At 35.1% G+C, this 21363-nt stretch overlaps 1 protein-coding gene across 1 annotated transcript in view; it reads right to left on the bottom strand.

The window, feature by feature from the left end:
• LOC150093198 (uncharacterized) overlaps positions 1 to 21363 on the bottom strand; it is a 145827-nt gene that overhangs the window by 117892 nt on the left and 6572 nt on the right. Inside the window, exons 2-3 of the mRNA XM_090414182.1 lie at positions 13435 to 13486; positions 9059 to 10553 (exon numbers count right to left, since the gene is read on the bottom strand). Of these exons, the coding sequence (XP_090270308.1) occupies positions 9059 to 10553; positions 13435 to 13486 (1547 nt within the window). The remainder of the gene's footprint in view (positions 1 to 9058; positions 10554 to 13434; positions 13487 to 21363) is intronic.

Below are 21363 nucleotides of genomic sequence, written 5' to 3' on the forward strand. Positions count from 1 at the left end.
CGACAATTTGAAGAATGGACTGGTTAGAATAAAGGAAGAGAAAAAAAAAAAAATTCTCAATTTTATCGCGTGATAACAGATGACAAGACTGCTTTTCAAACAAAAAAAAAAAAAAAAAGATGAAAAAAAAAAACTTCAACTGTAAAGGTAGAGTTTAGAATTCTTTATATTGACTTTTCAGGTCCGTAATCCCTTTCATAACAAGACGATTCCACATCAGTTTTATAGGTAGAGAAATACCGTTGCTTAGATCCTCTATGACACTTTGCTCTTTCCTCATATTAATTTTTTTAAAATCTATTATGGTACTCGAAGAATTTTAATTTCCTTTAATCAATCATGTTTTACATGTCCAGCATATAATTCAGACACCGACATGAAATGGCATTCAAAAATAATGATTATATAAGCATAATTGGTATTTCTATGAGAATTTTAATTCTGTTAAACTGTAGAGGAGAAAAAAAAAAATAATAATAAAACAAGCACGTTTCACTTTACCAACCTAGACTTTAGTGAGAAACCAACAGAAATATTTAATGTCGTTTTTTGCAAAAAAATAAAATAATAAAATAAATAAATAAAAATAAATAAAGAATGCTTTCAAAGCTTTATCGCAACACGACCTATATATTTCCGAAAATTTAACCGTTGCTTTATGAAATTAGCTTAATAAGAATCTAGTTACGATACTAAATTATGGAAAATTCTTTGTATTATCATTTAAATTTATTATTCGTGTTTTTTTCATATTTTTACTTATTTCGTCTGCTAGGTTTTCAAGACACACCAGGGTGCGTCTGCAGAGAACTTGTTAATGTATATAGAGGAAAGCTGGAATTTTGTGTCATTTATTTTCCTGCTGACACTTTGAATAAACCTGTCTCGTGATCTGCATACAGTGAAATGGGGTTACAGTGAAACGGCCTAGTTCTTTTCATATATTGAATTTCTGGAAGTAGATTAGTTGGCTATTTATTGAATTGTTACTCTTGTAAATTTGTGTTTTCATATTGTATTGGACAAATCGTTATAAATTTGTTTATCTCATCTACTAATAAGTGCTTAGAAATAATTTCCAATTTTCTTGGATTAAAGCTTAACATTTAACTCAAGTGATAAATCTTTTTCTAGAAAGTATGACAAGCTCACATTTTTTTTTTTTTTTTTTTTTTTTTAGCACGAGTACATATACAGGGTAGCCCATAAGTCTTGGAACATTCCGTAGAAAGGGCCCGTCTTTGTGAAGCCGAAAATGGAAGGCATTTACGTGATATTGTTTTTCATGACTAATAAAAAAATCTGGCGATGTTAAAAAAAATTATGCAGCTGCTTCACAAAGACTGGCCCTTTCTAAGGAATGTTCCATGAGTGTTTCGAGGTAACCGTTCTCTGATATCTCACCATCCTCAAGTATACCAAAAATGACGTAATAAACAAACAAAAAAAAACCATTAAATCAACGTTGGGCATGAGGCTGGAGACATCTAATCGATATGAGAAGTACACGAAGAATAGACAGGTTCATCTTTAAATCCAACAGATGTGTTACAGTTGCTCAAAACGGCATAGTCAGTGGCTTTAAGGCCAGCGTATTATCTTTGTTGTGACAACAACTAACTTATTCTAGATCAGGGCTGTCCAAAGCACTGTCCGCGGGCCGGATGCGGCCCGCCTGTGTGTTTTGATTTTCACGAGCGAAAAAATAAAATAATTTGAATCAAATGCGTATTAGATATTTTAATTCTATCACTAATCGATAATCTCGATGTTGGTAATTTTATTTGGTGTTTTTACATCACTTATTTTGAAACGTGAGTATATTAATTCTTATATACCCACATGTGTTACAAATATATTAGATGTGTAAAAGAAGACGCGCATGCTCTGGGCGCTCACGGGGAACGTGATCGCGCGATTAGTGTTGTTCGTTTGTTCAGCTATCGAGGTTGTGTCGCTGCTGCTCATCAAATTACTAGATCCGCATTGTGATGCGGCCCTCGTATAAATATTTAAGATTACCTAAGGTTGGATAGCCCTGTTCTAGATCATGATAGTTACAGAAAGTTTTTTCACTTGGTTAGGAAGTAAATTATGCTTGCCAAGAAATTTTATTCTTGTTTAATCCTTTTACCTGCTGGCCGAGTGGTTAGCGTATATCCGCTCTCCACCCAAAAGGTTGCAGGCTCGAATCCGCAACTCGTGAAGACGGAGAGCTGTAGAGTAGGTACCCTCCCTCGATGAGTTTTTGGACTCCCTGGAGGTGTTACGTAATAATACTTATTATCCAAGTGTAAGCAAATAAAGTTTGTGCGTAAAGTATTTTGACGACTAGATTACTTGTATATAACGTCGAAACCGGTCTGTGTAGTGACCTTCACCTAATGCACATTCGAAAGAAAGTGTATGCTTTACATTATGGGACATTAAGGCAATCGATGTGAAGTCATCAGCCTCTTATATACAAGGAAGTGAAGGTATGTCACGCGCAAACTTTGTTTGCTTACACTTTGATAAAGGATTAAACAAGAATATAGTTTCATGGCAAGTTTAATTTACTTTATAACCATGTGGAAAAACTTTCTACAACTATCTCTTATCCAGGAAAAATCTTATCGGATTATTTGCCTTACTTCCTAATAAATCATATTAGGAAGATACAGTAATTTATATTTATTACATGCTAATCAACTAATTGAACATCTTATCTACATGGTTTCGACGTCCATATTGATTGAACGATGATGTGTCAAATATCTATTAAAAATACGTCACTTCAAGTGCAAAACCTTTCTTTGTTTACAATTGTAGATCTACAGGGCAACATAGTTTCGAAACGTGACGTTTATTTCGGACAGAATTTAGGTTTGTTGCGTATATTACTGTAGAGTTTTTTTTTTTTTTTTATGTCAGAAGCAGACGAAATGTCTAATGGCACTAAGTCAAACTTGTAGAAAAAAAAATAAACATAGCATATATATTAATTCTTGCCTACAAGTAAATCTACTTGAAATGCCCTTTCATGATATCCAAAATACTAAAGTATGAAGATAAATAAATGTGCTAAATATGCTGATCGTACGTCCCCGAATTTTTCTGGACTTATAAAGAGCTTTTAGCGTAATTCTGTCTCAATTAACAAAATATAAAAATTAAAATACTTTAAAAAATTCTAATATTTCAGCAAATCGTAACAGAATGGAGTCAAGCGAGCACTGCAATGAAAATATACAGTCACAAAATAATGTACACCATAAAAGTAAACTTACACACTGATGTATACACTCATAGCTATGCATGTTCATGGAGTGTGGAGAAACAACCATTGACGGCTAGTTTCTGTTTAAAAGCCTAAGGCGCGCTACGTGCCAGTAATCTAAAACAGGTGTTTTCAATCCGTAGCGCGCCATATTATTTCCGCATCCAATCCCATATTAGGTTACTCTTTAAAAGATATTACCGGCAACCTTATCTGAGAGTACTCTCAGTGCTTTCATATGTAAATATACGAGCGGTGGGAAAGCATAAGAATGGGTCCAGTTTAAAAGCGGTTAATTTGCTATCATTATTTTTATTATTTGTTTATGTAACGATATTGTTGTTGTCCTGCTGGAATCGCTTGATTTTCAAAAAGGAAAATTTACATTCTCAACAATGAAAAGAACGATCTCAATGAAATAGCTGTTTCTAAGTTGTGTGCAACCTTCTGCTTTTTCAGTACTTCTTTTTGCCATGTTTCGTGTATGATTTTTCTTTATGTGACTGAAACCCACGAATCGTTGTAAACGATTAAAAGATTAGTATTTAAAAGATTAGTATCATGGGCGGGCTAAATGTTTTTAAATTGGTTTTTTTTTTCATCATACAGGGTTTATATTTATTTTTATGTTCCGGATATTTTGCTCCTAAGACCAAATATGGCACCTTTTTACTCTATTTCGGGCATGCAATAGGGTAATGAAATTCATCTTCCGTCTAAAGACAATCACAAACATCTATTTGTCCAGGGCGAAATTCGAACTGAAGATTGGGTACGCTAACCACTTGGTCAACCCAGGCCAATAAGAAGTCATTTACTTTACGAGGTCACTTATTATTTTTTAATTTATTTTTTAGATTAAATAAATAACTCATCGAACTTGAGTGAACATACGAAAATAACGGATCAATAATATTCAACTCAGAACAATGAAGTAGAATTTGACCACAATAACTGTTATAGTAAAAATTGTCAGTGACTTACTACAGCATTTGCCTTAATCACTGTCTTGATTCTTCGTCCTATTTTCTAAATAGGATCGTTTAGGACCCTGCATCGCTTGTCTCGAACATTTTTGACCGAGAATATAGTGTCATCATAATTATAAATCTTCGAGTACGTACCTTTTTTTTTGTTTTGTTTTGTTCTTGGAAAAGTGCAAGGAAAAAAAAACCCAGACAGAAGCAATCAGTTTCAGTCAATTAGATACAGTTTTGTATTTTGATCAGCGCATGACCGATCATCAAGGTTATCAAAGAAACTTGCGAACCACGCACTTTTGTAGTTATTAATAAACCTTGACTGATCAACGCTGTGAAGATCGATAAAAAAAATAAGCTAGATTGAGGAAGTGATCATGAATATTAAATCATTATTATGACGTAAAAATATAACTAACTATGATGTAAAAATGTCATTTATTGACATTTATCAAACGGTACAGATTCTTAATTACTTTCTTAGAAAATTGGTTGGAGTTTTTAGAGATTTTTTCTAAACGTTAAATTATTAGAATACAGGATTCAAGAATAAATAAATACCATGGCACTGTTCTTGCATGCACACGTTATTTAAATAAAGAAAATTAAAATTAAATAAAAACGCTTCGATGACTACGATGAGCATTTTATGTTATGCCATATTCAAAATAAATATCGGGTTACTACACTTCATAAAAAATAAATAAATGAAATCTCTCGGTGCGTTTGCAATCGCCAACTAATCGCCATAATCAGGAGAAGAATATATATATATATATATATATATATATATATATATATATATATATATATATATATATATATATACAGGGTGTTCGGGATAAATTTGACATATTTATAATTAATTATATTTTTCCGTAAGTTACATGTATTAACACACACTTCTCTTCATTTAAAAGTTTGGACCCTTCTTCATTCATATACAAGATGTCAGAAAGGATGGATAGCTGGAACCCACCTGAATCATGGAAGAGAATAACTTGTATCATGATGTTTCGTGCCCGCCATCAAAATAAGGATATTACGACTGCTGCCCAATGCTCCCTGAATACAGTAAAAACAATCAGGCATGAACTAGAGACTTGCAATGGTGACTACGAGGATGTAGCAAGAAGAAAGATCCCTAGCAGACGATCTGATTGCGTTCGTACAGCAGAATTCCTCGCAAATCTGCAGGAACAGGTGTTGAAGAACCCTGGCATTGGAATTCGGGCTTTGTTCGTGGAGTTGCTAACTGTAGTCAAGCCCTGGATAACAAGGGTAGCCAATGGTAGGCCGTATGTATGGCAGCAGGATTCGGCCCCTTGCCACACCTCTGGGAAAAGTCAAAAATGGTTGTCTGAAAATTTCTACGACTTCACCAGTCCAAATGTTTGGCCTCCAAACTCCCCAGACCTTAACCCCATGGATTATTTTGTATGGGGCGCAGTTGAAAAAGACACCAATCGCACTTCCAGTAATACAAAAGCCCAGTTAATGGATAAAATTAAAACAGTTTTTGCGGCCCTTCCCAGGGAGACTGTAGCATCAGCTTGTTCGAGGTTCCGAAGCAGAATTGAAGCTGTGATCGATGCTAATGGTGGTTATTTTGAGTAAATCTTGTTGATAGTATTGTAATTAACTCTGCCTGTAATGTTTTTTTGTCAATTCATTAAATTTAATAGATACAAAGAAGATTTTCTTTTTCCTTACGAAACTGTCAAATTTATCCCGAACACCCTGTATATATATATATATATTTTTTTTTTTTAATGTACATAGTCATTTTTATATATATAGAAGTCATTAAAATTCTTATTTATTTCAGAATCCATTGTGGAAACAAAGTATAAAACTTAGATCAAATTCTTCAAGCAAAGTATGTCTCTCTGACGTTCGTGTGATTTCGAATCCATTTAAATAGAAAATAAAGTTAATTTTTGTACATTTATTCAAACGAATGCATATAAACTGGCATATTTGCTGTACATTCCACAATTTCTCAACGACTAAACATTACTTTGCGTTCTCGTCAGTGCAGTAAAATAAATTGAAGTAGCAAAAAAAAGACCATCATCAAGAATTTGCAGAAGCAAATATATTCCACTGCAAACATCCCTTTCTGTTTCTTCACTAAGAATTGTTTAGCCGAGAGTTTTGGAATCGCAAGGGAAATGCAAGAGTAACGGATATTAGCATACATATATGAAAACGCACCATAGAACAACCACGAGATGAGCATGCTCACAGTTAACGAATTTTAAAGTAGAAATAATTGGATTTCTAGCTTAAGGCAAACAAAATATATTACAAACTTATGACTGTTCTGTAGAAATCTACAGCAGTATTACTTTTGGTAAGGAATCAATAGCAACGATACCACACACACACATACAGTGATAATTCTCCAGGTATTTAGAAAATCTATTGATTACTAATAGATTTATGATAGTACTTCTATGGCCATAATGTTCTTATAAGTCTTTCCCTTGGTTTATTAGCTATCAAATAAAAATGTTAATTTACAAATGTGCTTGCAAACTAATCAGGTTTAGGCTTTATTATTATGATGATCAGTTTTTTAATATATTTGAAGCAGTGGCGCACCCAGGGGTGGGGGGGGGGGATGCGCCACTGTTTCAAAAAGAAAAGGGAAAAAAATAATAGAAAATTTTTCAAAAATCTTTTCCTAATTAAAATTCTTTTTTTTTTTTAATTTATGTTGTGTCGTGTCTGCTATTTCATACTGCTTATGAATGATCTGTTACATAAGGTGGGAATACCCTATAGCTCTCGGGAATCACGGTCGCTGTGAACATAAGGCGAACGAAGTAGTGCTCGGGCGCACCTAGCACTACTTCGTTTGCCAGAGCTCAAGTTGTGGTATAAAAAAAAAAAATTGAAAAAACCATTTGCAATAGCTCCATGCAAAAATGCCATTGATGCAGTTTCGAAGCGTGACAAAATGACATATCCTAACATCTATAACTTATTAAAAATATTTGCAATGCTTCTGGTAACAACATGCGTCAGTGAAAGGTCATTTTCTACCTTACACCTTTTAAAAACCTATTTAAGATCTACCATGACACAATCACGATTGAACGGACTGGCTTTGCTATATATATATATATACACACAGAGAGATTAATGTAACCATGACTGAAGTAATTCAAAAGCTTTGTAAAAAGAAAGGAAAACTGGATCTTATTCTTTAAATAAATTTTTAGAATCACCTAATGAATTCACAAAAGATCTGAAAGATGAATTATCCCATATATCAAAAAACCCTGATAGACAATGGTTATCCAAAAAAAAAAAACTGATCCATAAGATACTTTTCTGCGACCCCCCCCCCCCCCACAACAACAATTTGAAGATACACGTTACAAATCCACCATTGCAAATCCTTATGCTGGGACAGTTTCTAAAAAGATTGCTACACTCCTCAAGCCACATGAAATATCAGTGAATTTTAAACCTTTAAAGACTATCCGCCACTTTTTAAGATCTCCGAAAGACAGTTATGCCTTCTTCAAATACGCCGGTGTCTATAACATCCCCTGTTCGTGTGGATTAAATTACACTGGTCAGACCTCAAGAAGTTTGGAAATAAGGAAAAAAGAGAACACGTCGGAGATGTTAAACAACAACAGAGAAGACAATTCCGGGTTAGCCCTTCATTTCTCGAGGACAAGCAATACCGTCGAATGGGACAAAAGTTCCATGCCCTAATTAGAAGAAGATTTCCGCTCCTGAAACATAAAAGAAGCTATAGCAGTCATCCGTTCTAAACGCAACCTCAACAGAAACCAAGGATTAATTCTAGCTGATATTTGGAAGACCCTCATAAGATTATTAAGCACGCCAGAGTTTAATTTCGCTGCTAATTACAGAACGTTCCTGCATAACAATAGTTGACATTATACACGCTCCGTGCGTTTGATGTACGTGTTCTTCTCTATTTGTAAAAAAAAAAAAAAAATAGAATTGTATTCGGTTCATTCCTTCACGAACAGTTTAAGCTGTTTCTCTTTTATACACCTTGAAGAAGTCAGACAGCTAAGTTGGCGAAACTTTGTTTTTTTTACTTAGTATCAATTATTATTAAAATCCTTCGGCCAATATGCAACCCAGTTTATGTTAATTTCTTGCAAAAAATATTTTTATCCTTTCAACTCGGTTCCCCCCAAGATTAAATCCTGAGTGAGTCACTGATTTGAAGACTAATGATTTTGAAACGACTTAGCTGAAATTTTATTTTTTTATTTTTTTTTAGTATCTTTCTCCCTTCCCCATAAAAAATATTTTTCCTCATCGGTTGCCATTTTTTTTCTCGATTAACAAGTCAAATTAGATACTTTTAAATTGTGACGTCTAAGTAAGGTACTATTGAGCCTGTATCACAACAAATCCTGGGTAGAGCGGCTTCCATAGTCTGAGCGGTACTGGTATTAAGTTTCATTACCCAAGAATGCGGTGGGTGGAGAAACTAAGGGATCAATGCGGGTAGCGCTTGTTATCTAGTACCAGTTCACCCACGCCACCACATATCTACGTAATGAAACTTAACACCAGTACTGTTCCAACTACCAGTCAGTATTCCCCTTGGGAAAAACGAGATTTTAAGGAACTGACTACTTCCCACAAGAAGAACTATTTGTGTATGCCGACTTGGAAGATAGCTTGGGAATACCGTAACACGCACGCACGCGCACGCACGCACGCACACACACACACACACATATATATAAACCTTGGTTTTTATATAACAGCAAAAACAAAAATGATATATTAAACATATGACTGTTTGACTTACTCTTCGATTCCACTCGTTTTCTCTAGAGATATAAGCGCGACTGTTAGCCCAGTAGGCCCAATCAAGATTTGGCACAGCGGTTTCCATGGTGTATACATCAAACAAGTCGGGAGACGATGATTCCATTCCCTTGGACGATTTGCCATAGACGGGATAAGTAGTCAGGCTACTGGTTTGAGCAGAAGGGTGACTGACAACCAGTTTTCGGTTTGGATGGGATCTTGTGGATCGGGTTTTTACAGAGGCGTTTTCGTTTCCAGTTCTTGAGTCCATAGCCGAAAGTGGCAGAATTGTACTTGCTGGTCTTGTCTGGACGTATTCTTTGTTCTTCCCTACTTGGCTATCGATATATTTGGAGGGTTTTTCGGAAGATACGGATGGGTGAAGAGATGATGCAGTTTTTCGGGTGGCCCCGCTGTCTCCAACTTTGTTAGTATGGACCTTGTTTGGGTGACTGCTGTCAGGTGGCAATTTGAGGAACTCCAAAAGTTTCTGCATGCCTGTGGCCGGTGTCTCCTTTTGGGTGGAAGCATTGGGTTGCATCTTAATGTTTAAAGGTTGTGGAGAAGGTTTCTCTTGCTGGTTTCGAGTGTTCTTCGGCACACAGAAATAATATCGGGGACTTCTATTTCCCGATTCGTTTGTCGCAGTTATTCTAATGTTTGGTACGGCACGAATATTTGGTATGGACTTCTTTCCGGCTTCAGGACTTGGCTGTTCACTTTTTGCGCTGTTCCTTTTTACATCGGCAGGACATGCGTTGTTTTTCATTTTGTTCTGGTAGCTTTTAGACACATGTTTAGATAAGTATTTGTTAGGAGATTGCCTTTCTGGTGAAAACTTGTTATTTTTTCGACTTTTCCCAACTTTCCAATGTTGGACCTCTCCTGATCCAGTAACGAAATTGGTAATCATTTTGGGATAATCGTTGGCCATCTTTCTATCAACATTCGCAAGATTTTCTGATGTGAGACTACGTTCGTCCGTTTTCAATGATACAGTATTTTCCGAAGCAGGAAGGACATCAGGCAAGACGATATTCTTTTGGGGAATTGGCGTTTCCTTTTCGAGGCGTTCTTCTCCTGTGGTAAAGTTGTACGCAAGAGAATCATTGCTGCGATTTGAAGAGACTGTATTGAAGTCACGAGAAGGTGGAGCGCGTCCTTGGCAGATGGACTTGAAAATGTTGTTATTGTAAGTATTTACCATGAGACAGCTATCGATGGGACTGGACATTACGAAATCTTCCAAAGGAGAACTCACATTACTGTTGTTGTTGATAATATCATCGCTCGTGCTTTCACAGTTGCTCTCCTCCGAAGTGATCGAGTCCCTCGAAGGACTGATACTCCCTGAACTATCGTCTAACGTGCTGTCTTCTGGACTGATCGCAGAAGACATGTCCTGAATGCCATGATATGTTTCGGAAGTTACCGTAATTTGTAGGGAATTAATATTTGTCAGAAAATCATTGCTTTCCAGGTGCTCAGCTACTCTGTAAAATGAAAAAAAAAAAAAAAAGCCACGATTATAAATTATCCTAATTTGTGATAATAAAAAAAGTAATGTATATACTAATATCTATTAATGGGATATTAGAAAAAACTTATTGATAAAATAAATAAAAAAAAAGTCAGCTAACGCGTTTTTGTTCCCGTATAGGAAATAGGCACGGTCGTTTTAGCCCTATCTAACTTTTGGAGACTGACAAACCAACATGTTTGGCTACCAGTTCAATCTCCACTGGTAGCCAGAGATAACTGGTCCAAGGCTATCAATAATTATTCGCTATTCAGTGAAGAAGATGGCTAACAAGTGCCGCCATCTCGTGGTCCCTAACCCAATATTTTTTTAATGTCTGAAAATAGGTGGGTTCAACGGCCGATTTTCTTGAGTTTAAGGGACGAAAAACCCGAGTTTCCGGGAGAAAAAATCCGCTTGCTGGTGCCAGAGATCGACTAACTCGGGAACCGGTCGAGAAAAGGCTTAGAAAATGTTCCTCTAGTCGGCGACTAGATTTGAACCCAAGTCTTTCTTCGTGAGATCAAGCGTCGTAGAGCGCAAACGCTACTTCTACTGAGCTAACACGCATATTTAGACAATGTTCAGCCGACTTTTTTTTTTCGAGCTATAAAAACGACATTTGATGCCGAATTCATTACAAGGCAAGAAAAAATTGTTAGGCTACTTATTCTCCATATGGAAAGGGAATTCTCCATCTTTCCCGACTTCTTCTATCACTTCTACAGCAGTACCAAGAGAAAGAAGGCACTGCTCATCGCTCACAGCCTTACAGTTCCAATATACCTCTTGTTCTACAGGTAAGTAAATCATAGCTTTGTTTTTTTCAAACCAACAATTCAGAAATTTAATCGCTAGAGTTAAGTTTCATTGGCAGGAAATTTTTGTTTTTATTTCTCAATCCTGTTGCGAAGAGAAAAATCAGCAATTCATATTTCACCTTATTTACATATTAAGTTACTGATTTATCTTTAATATATGGAAATTGCAATAGTTGAAGGTGACATTTTAGAATAAGCTGTTACGCAATCCTAGGAGAAGTTGATATGAAATCTGCATTTTCTACTTAAAAACTGACTGCACGCAAGCAGTGACAAATCGATAATTAAATCGGAGGGACATTCATGCTTCATAAATAAAAATTAACAACGTATATCGCATAGGCAATAATGTTTGCTGAAAGAAGATTACGAGATAATTATCAAATACATATTGTCAATCAAAGTATACTTTAATTATTTTAGTAAATACTTTACGCACCGATCGATCGCTTACGGAAAATACACCTCTCCGACGCTTCAAGTTCCTTAGTACTGAGAGTTTTTGCTCTCTTAGGTTTCTGCCTAATCTCTGACGAAAACCAATGAATTTGAAACATCTGTCAGGCCAGTGAAACCTTATTAAAATGAACCAATAGAAAGCGAATATATGGACTCGTTGAGCGTTCGTCACTTCTTATAAGGTTCGGCTAGGGCAACTCGTAGTATGGCGGCGGTGTATTCCAGCAAGCTCTCTGGTCAATTTTCGCGCGAAACTTTTATAGCTTCTGTATTTGGCTTTGAAATGATGTTGGATTTAATATCCACTTAATTTACGGTATATAATTTTGCATCGCCGAAATGAAGCCTTTTGGCTCTTTATTTTAGTAAATACTTCAAGCGTTTTCGAAGTTCTTCGCAGCAAACTACATTTTAACTTTAACGTTGTGCAAAGATATTTAGTTAAATTTAAACGTATAGTCAAAACACATCATTAAACTATTGTAAAGAAGTATTATTAATAAAAATCGTTAAGATGATTTCACAAACGGTGATCTTCGCTCACATAACATTTAACAGAATTACACATAATTCAAATCAATTACGTGTAATTACATTTACTGATTACAAATCAATAAATCCGCTAACGTATTTTATTCCAAAAAAAGGGAGCAGGCAAGATCGTCAAGCCCTAAGTTTCTGAAGACAGAGGCGCCCAATATCCACCATTAGTCTTACAGATAGCTTGGCCAAGGCCAATGAATAGTTCCCATAGGCATCTGCGGAAAATAGCACGATAAACTGCTGCCACCCGGTGTTTCCCCAGCACTATATATCATTGTTTGAAATAGAACGCATTCTATGGTGGATTTTCGTCAGTTTTTCGGGATTAAAAACCTGAGTTTTCTGGAGATAAAATCCTACTTATCTGTGCCAAAGATTGACTAAATCGGGAATTGGATGCTAGTGGTGGGCGGTAGATGGCGTTGGTGGAGACAGAGTTGTAGAGTAGATGCCCTCTCTCGATGAGTCTTTGGACTCCTTGGAGGTGTCACGTAATAATAATATTAAAAGATAATAAATATATAATAAATGAAATAATATTAACATATTATTTAAAATAATCTTTAATTTTTACTTATTAGTATCGGAATTATTTTTCAGGTAATGATGCTAATTCTGATTTTTTTTTCTACTCTGTAATTACCGTGTTTGTTTACTGTTTATAATATTTTCGATTTGTTTTTGTATTTTACATTGAAATAGTTTTCTTCATACATATGCTTCTGAATTACTTATGTGAAAATAAATACCGATGCTCTTTAAAAGAATAAATACACTAAAATATCATTGTTGTCACTATCGGCTTCCGTAAAGAATGTCTGATAAATAGCGCTGAGTGATGCTGATATGGAAAACGCCTATTTTGTCAGTTATAAAAGTATATAATCTCATTAAGGCAGAATCGGATAAATAGTAATAATAATAAAAGCCTTATAGCATTTAGAATTTTGCGAAGGGATAGTTCCTATCAATTTCTTCAAAATATTTCGTTCAAAAATATTTTAATAAAAAAATTTTTAAAAATGCATTTACTGTGCAACAATCATATTAATATTAGAGCCTTTCAAAAGATATTTCTGCAATTCTTCAAAAAGCAAAAAAAAAACAAAACAATAAATAAAAGATTTCAATTATATCTAGCTAGAATTTTTCTTTCAATAACGTAGTTATCGAAAGAAAAGTTTTTTTTTCTTTTCTTTATTTTTGCTAACCTGAAATTGATTCTTTCAGGTTAGCAAAAAGGAATGAAAGGAAAGATTTCTACGGACAATTTTATGAAGTCTTCTTCGCTTTTTTATAAGGCCCCGAAATCAATACGCCCACAGGGAAACTGCAAATAACAATAACATCCATACAGTGTGAATTACTACGCTGTGATCGATTCACTGTGATAGATGATGGGCGACTGCTCAGCGCTAAATAATAAAGGGGTTGAGAAAATTCTCGCTTGGAAGGGGAAACTAATGACCAAGGATGAACAGCAAGGACTTACGCTGCGTCAAAAAAGGAAGAAATCAACGACCAAGCAGAATGCGTTGACTTGCTTGTTTGGAAGAAAACGCAAACGAATAATGAAAAGTTTGACGTGAAATTTAACATCCCAAAGAGGGCGCTTCTGAAGTAGGAATACTAATTAAATGCGATCGTGTAATTCAATTAGATTTAGATGTGTTTGCACGCGCTTATTTCTGCTAATTAGTGATAACCGAAAGCCTATTTCTAGAGGGTTAAACTTCTAAATTGAATCTGCGCGTCGTAGCTATTTTAATGCTACTGTTTTATTGAGAAATTCTGTGCGATCAATGCTTACCTGTGCACTGTAAGCAGAGGCTGTTGGTTCCTCTCTCGTAGGTATTGCTGTCTCATGATGACCTGAAATAAATAATGGACATTTGTAAATTCAGAGTTGATATTACCAAAATATATTTATATTAATAGTTGTTACACACAGACAAAATACAGACACTAATTGGAGACTATGTAAACAGTACCTAACCAAATGACTACCTGAATAATTATCGAATGTTCTATTTACTACCAGATTCTCGCTTTGACGTCTACGAGGAAGGGATACAGTGTTCGTAACGATGGAAGGTATTTGAATGTTGCTTCTAAAATAAACTAATTTAAAATTTCTTGTTTCACTACATAAGAGCAGACGATCCCGTAGAACTTGTCCAATTAACTTCATGTCGATTCTGTTTACAGGTTTGTGTAAAAAACGTAACTTTGCTACCAATTCGTTTCACTAAAGAAAAGCTGATTTTACTGCGTAATGTTGCAAATATGCATAGTGTCTGTTTCTGTTATGCAATATGGATGAAATTTTGCACTGTATTTGAAATTTTGTATTAATAATGGCTCTCTGAAACACGAAATGCTGAAATAATTTCAATTATATTCATACTTGAATTTATTTTTAATATACATTGCTTGTAATTTAACTTAAAAATTGAATTTTTACTTTTTATTTTCGATATGTTTTTCTCGTTCCTACACAGAGAGAAGAGTATGTGTGCATTTTTTTAAACTCCTACGTGCTGAACTAATTTTGGATTTTCAAACGTTCAAATGTATGCGTTTTTAGGGAGGAAGGGGGTCATCGTTTCTGAGAATGAGTAGGTTATCTATGATTTACAAAGCCTGTACAGTTCCTCCCATCAGTGACAGGATTCGAATGGTTTTTCTAACCAAGTTGCATCCTTCTCACTATCACGAAGATCCTAAACGTAATCATCGCAAGAAGATGTGGAGTTATCTTATGTATGCACCTAATCAACGAGCAAAGAACGTATTAATCAAAAAAATAACACAAGAAAATAACAGGTGTAAAATAAACATGATCCATTTCTCCGTCCATATTCTTCCAAATGTAAACAATTCCAGCTCGAGTTGTTCTAACTTGTTCGTAGATTATTCATTTTCATTTGTTTAAAAAAAAATTCCTTTTGGCTGGTCATTTCCCTCCCTCCCCGAACATCTGCCATACGCGCATCGACTGCCACGCTTTCTGGTATTCTGTGGAATCATCATTTTCCCTCATTTTTGGAAAATTAGTAGTCACATATTATTTGCTTTACCATCTTCTTCCGTTGATGACGTCACAATATACGTGATAGAAATGGGTGTGATTTACTAGCGCTTATTGTAAAATACAGATGATAAATGGTTGGATCCGAAAACGGTAAAAAGATGGGAAAAATCGTATAGAAAGAATGCAGGATAGCAGATAAAAAAAAAAAAAACCTGCATATCAAAGGAAAAAAAGCAAAAGAAGAGCGAGGCAAAGATTACTGGATGGTCTCGAAAACAATGGCACTGCAAGCCTCTGGGCTAAATAGCGAAAGAAGAAGATTTAGCAGCTGATAAATAGACCTGTCACTGTACATTTAAGCCATAATGATAATCGCCATTCTCTTGTTACAAACTAATAGAGAGGTAAATGTTTTGCATCTTCCTTTAAAAGGCAAAATTTATCTTTTGCTTTTTTTTCTGTGAGGTTTTCCAAGATAGGAAAGAATTTAACTAGCAAAGTGCCTTTTGTTTCATTTCACTGTTAAGCAGAAAGTGATCCAAACAATTTAATATTTTTTAGTTAAATAACATCTTTAAATATAAATTTGGAGTACATAAGTCATTTTAAATCGCTAACTTTTGCAAAGTATTTCATTATCTTGTATGAATGTTTTATCACATTTGCTAAAAGATTCAGCTATCTCATTTGATAATGAAAACTTTTTGAAAACTGTATTTTGCATATATGAAAGCATATTCAAATCCCATCTCAAATCTTATGGATGTGAGACTTGGAATTGTCAAGAGAATTTTTATCAATACAGTAATTTCACTAGAACACAACCTAAAGGAGTCTGATAGGGAAAGGATAGCTGCTTTTCAGATCTGGTGTTGTTGGAGAAGACTGTTGAGGCGGACAAACGAATAGGTGCTACAAAGGATCACTTTAAGACTCCTTAAGGATATTGACATAAGAAAGTTGAAATACTTTGGACACATTGAAAGGATAGAAGGAGGACTTCTTCGAACAGTAATAGAAGGTAAAGTTCTTGGGAAAAGAACTTTACCTTCTATTTTACAATAATCATTCATGTCGGGTCTACTGTAGAATACTCGAAGTTCAGTTTCAAGTTTTTCTTTGTTGATCATGGGATATATCGTGTGTACTCCGTAAACACGATAAGTACTATGAGCGCTCTACTACTGACGCAAACTGCATATAAACAGCAGTGGAACTGCGCGACGGACAGTGCCGCATTACGCTAATAGCTCATATTTCACTATGGCGTGTATATGCTTGCGCGCGTAGCAAATACTAGTAATATGACACTGTGGTAAACACAGTGATGCTAGCGTCCTTCGCCCTCCTAAATGCTACAAGATGGATTTCTTTTTTTTTTTATACAAAATAAGAGAATTGTATAGGATTGTTGATGATAAAATTAATTATTACAAGCAAATATAAATAAATTAATAAATATATTTATATATCGAGAAAAATTGGGGGTGCTGCAGTTCTGCAGTGCCTATGCACGAGTCGCCCCTGTCTGAAAGTTAAAAGTTAAATTAGTTCTTTGTCAATGAAAATGCATTACAAAACAAAACAAAAACGACCAGTGTGTGTTTGTGTGTCCCTAGATATTGCAAAACTTTTGTATTAAGATCGAATTGTGTTGCCAAATCTTACCGGTGAAATGTGCTAATTAAAACTGAAAGTATCTTGAATATCTTCTTATGTGTACGCAAAAACTGCGCATTTTAATGGCTAAATTACGGAAAACAAAATTCTGTCTAGAGTATGTGCTAACACGGCGTTCAAATTCTGATAATGAGCGCTACTACAAAACTTTTTAATGATTGTCTGCGATCATTTTCTTACGATTATAAACATGTTATTGTATAGTAGATTCAAATACAATATTGCCGAGCAATCCCAATATTAACAGCCGTATTATTTATTACAAAACTTGACCAGTAATGTGAAATAATTAAAAGTTCTTTCTTAAAAATCCATACTTAAAACATAAGTAGCATGCAATGTAAACACTGCATGTATTGCATACTATTTCAATGTCGAAATCTAGTTTTTAAAAAAATCGGCATTCAGATATTGCGTGCAGTTCTAAAAGGCGAATTTCAAGCATAAGTCAGTTTATTGATTAGACGTCTAAGGAAGCTTGGAATGATAAGTTCAAGTGTCACGCACGCACCTTTTAATCAATTATATATTAAGAATGAAACGGATAGAGGTTTCTTATATCCCATTAAATAGTACAAGAAAATGGCTTATAATGAGCAGTTTCACCGAGAAACTGCATATTATTAAAGTGTACACACTTTACACATATTGTTTCGGTAAAAAAAAAAAAAAAGACTATTGTTAAAAAAAAGAATCTAAAACAAGCTTCGCTTGTTTCCTGTTTATCGCCATTTTCCATAGCGGCTTTTGGATACTTGATCCGATTTATAAATGCTTCCCATTTTCACTGGCGAACTGCCAGCAAATTTTAACGAGCAAATTCTCAGCTGAAATAGATTACGCAAGTTTGGAAGACAAAGGAAACGCTGTTATCAGCAGTTTTTGACCCATCCTCTGTTGGATATTAACTGTCTAGAAAACTGCTTGCTTTAATATCGCAAAAGCTGATTTTATTGTGTGCTTATTCTATTAATGCCCGCGTGTTGCAGTGCGATTAGAGCCAGCAGTTCCATTTCTCTCTCTCTCTAGCTATAATTATCTCTGTAAATAACACCGTCGGTAACGAATACCATTTCGTATGTTACAAATAAAAAAATATATATAATAAAAAAATCACATTTATCTTTCTTACTGTGATAAACAGCACTTCTGTGCATAGAAGCACGGCTGTTAATTTAATTTCCTGCAAAGAACTGAAATAAAAGCGTGTACTGATGTACCGGGTATAATTAATACTCAAGAGTATAAAATCAAGGAAATTTAATTCAATATTACATCCGGCTTTCTGTGGCGTCGTTTAATATTTTACGTTGGATTCACAAACTACTAAACTTGCACAAGATTTTTGCGCTGAAGTTGAAGGTCATATTTCACCTGTTATCGATGTGCGAAGAAAAAATAAAACATACAATAGCGCGGAGAATTTACAGTTGCAGCCATTTTAGTTTAAAAAAATCACTCTAGGTTTTAGAGCTGTTTATGCGTTACTTTTGACTCAAAATAGTTTTTGAGAGAATACTGTTTCTCTTTGAGAGAATAGAATAGAATAGAATAGACGCCTATATTTACTTGAAAGCAATAGTCCAATATTTGACAATGTCTCGTATGTATTTATCATTTGACATAGAGATGATAAAAGAAGATGGATAATATCAGTACAGCAGTGTCGAACTTTTCAATGAGCGGATACAGACTCAGATCATAGTTTAGTGATTGCAAACATCAAGTTGAAATTAAAAAGAAAATATAAACCCCATCACCAGAAACGAAGAGATACAGCAAGAATAAGTGAAGCAGAAATAGGAAGAAGGTACAGAACAGCGTTAGAAGAGAAACTGAAAAGTGTGGAAAGAAAACAATTCGACTCTAAGAGTGAAAGGAGTAATGAAGGAGATAGAAGAAACAGTACCAGAAGAAGAGAAGATCAAGAAAGTGGATTAGACAGGAAATAATGAAGTTAATACAGGAGAAGAGAATGCTGACGATAAGAAGGGATACATCAGAACAAATAGAGGAGCAATATAGAAGAAAGTGTAATGAGGTGAAAAAAGCAGTCAGAATGGATAAGATGAAATGGTTAGAAGCCCAATGCAATAATATAGAACAGCACTATGGGGGGTATAAAACTAGGGAGGTGTACAAAATGATTAGAACCATTGATAGAAGGTGGCAACCAAGCAGACCACAATTAAAGATGAAAAAGGGTCTGAGTTGCCTGCCCCAGTCCTGAAAATACTTCAGGCGCAAACTTTGTTTGCTTACACTTGGATCAAGGATTAAACCAAATATATAACTGGCAGCATAGCCAAGTGAAAAACTTCCATCAACTATCTCTAATCCAGAGAATTTTAATAATAAGGTTGACATCTTTTGGCAACTTGTATATGGAAATATGACTTCTCCATTACTTCCACCTTAGTATCACCACCTCTGAGTCTGACTCCCAATGATGAGACCTCAATACAGGTCGAAACCGGTCTGGGTAGTGACCCTTCCCTTAATGCATAGCATTATGCATGTCCGCAAGGAGATGTGCTTTGCATTATGAGATACTAAGGCAAGTGATGATAAGTTATACCACCCTTGCCACGAGTTGCCCTAGTCCTAAAAATACTTCAGGCTCAAACTTTGTTTGCTTACACTTGGATCAAGGATTAAACCAAATATATAACTGGCAGCATAGCCAAGTGAAAAACTTCCATCAACTATCTCTAATCCAGAGAATTTTAATAATAAGGTTGACATCTTTTGGCAACTTGTATATGGAAATATGACTTCTCCATTACTTCCACCTTAGTATCACCACCTCTGGGTCTGACTCCCAATGATGAGACCTCAATACAGGTCGAAACCGGTCTGGGTAGTGACCCTTCCCTTAATGCATAGCATTATGCATGTCCGCAAGGAGATGTGCTTTGCATTATGAGATACTAAGGCAAGTGATGATAAGTTATACCACCCTTGCCACGAGTTGCCCTAGTCCTAAAAATACTTCAGGCTCAAACTTTGTTTGCTTACACTTGGATAAAGGATTAAACCAAATATATAATGGATAGCGTAGCCAAGTGAAAAAACTTCCATCAAAGATGAAAAAGGTAAAGTATTGATGAATAAAGATAAAATTGTACAGCGGTGGACAAGATACTGTAGTGAATTATATGAAGAAAAACTAGATTTAGATAGAGTTGGGAAACTGATTGAAGAATTGAAGCAGATATCACCACCAGGTAATGAGTATAATATGGACATTTTAAGAAGAGAGGTAGAAAAAGCAATAGGACGGCTAAAACACAACAAGAGATGTTAATGATAACATCACTGGAGAAATGATTAAATGTGGTGGCGAAAGCATGGTTACAGATATGCACCAACTATGTCATAGTTGGTACGGAAAGAAGGGAAAATGCCAGAAGAGTGGGTGAAATCGATATTAATGGCATTATACAAGAAAGGAAATAAGCTATAATATAAACATTATAGAACAATTGCTTTGATAAGTCACCTGGTAAGGTGATGATGATGATATTGACAGAAAGATTGAGAACGCAATTGGAAACACACCTTGCAGGATTTAGGAAAGCTCGAACTACTAATAGTTGGTACGGAAAGAAGGGAAAATGCCAGAGGAGTGGGTGAAATCGATATCAGTGACATTATATAAGAACGGAAATAAGCTACAATATAAACATTATAGAACAATTGCTTTGATAAGTCATCTGGTAAGGTGATGATGATGATATTGACAGAAAGACTGAGAACACAATTGGAAACACACCTTGCAGAATTTAGGAAAGCTTGAACTACAATTCAACAGATTTTGGTAATGCAGTTAATAGCAGACCACAATTAAAGATGAAAAAGCTAGGAGCAAAAACAAAAAACATATATCCTTGCTTTGTTGATTTTCAGAAGGCATTTGATACTATCGATAAAGTGACATTAGAAGTGCTAGAATCCTATGGAATTGATAAAAAACTAATAGCTATATTAAAAGATGTTTACTAGAATGCAGTTGCAGCAGTTAGAATAGGTGATGATTTGGGGAAATGGTTTAGAACCAGCAAAGGTACTAGACAGGGGGGAACCCAACATCACCAAGTATTTTCATCGTGCATTTAGAAAGAGCAATGAATAAAATGAAGGAAGATGCAAAAGGAATATCAATACATTGGATGAGAATTAACAATCTGAGATTCGCCGATGACATTGTTATTATTGAAGAAGACAAAAGAGAACTACAAAAAACA

The sequence above is a fragment of the Typopeltis vanoorti genome, chromosome 24 (assembly GCF_054136105.1).
Source record: "Typopeltis vanoorti isolate ZY-2024b chromosome 24, IOZ_Tvanoo_1.0, whole genome shotgun sequence".
Classification (NCBI taxonomy): Eukaryota; Metazoa; Arthropoda; class Arachnida; order Uropygi; family Thelyphonidae; genus Typopeltis; species Typopeltis vanoorti.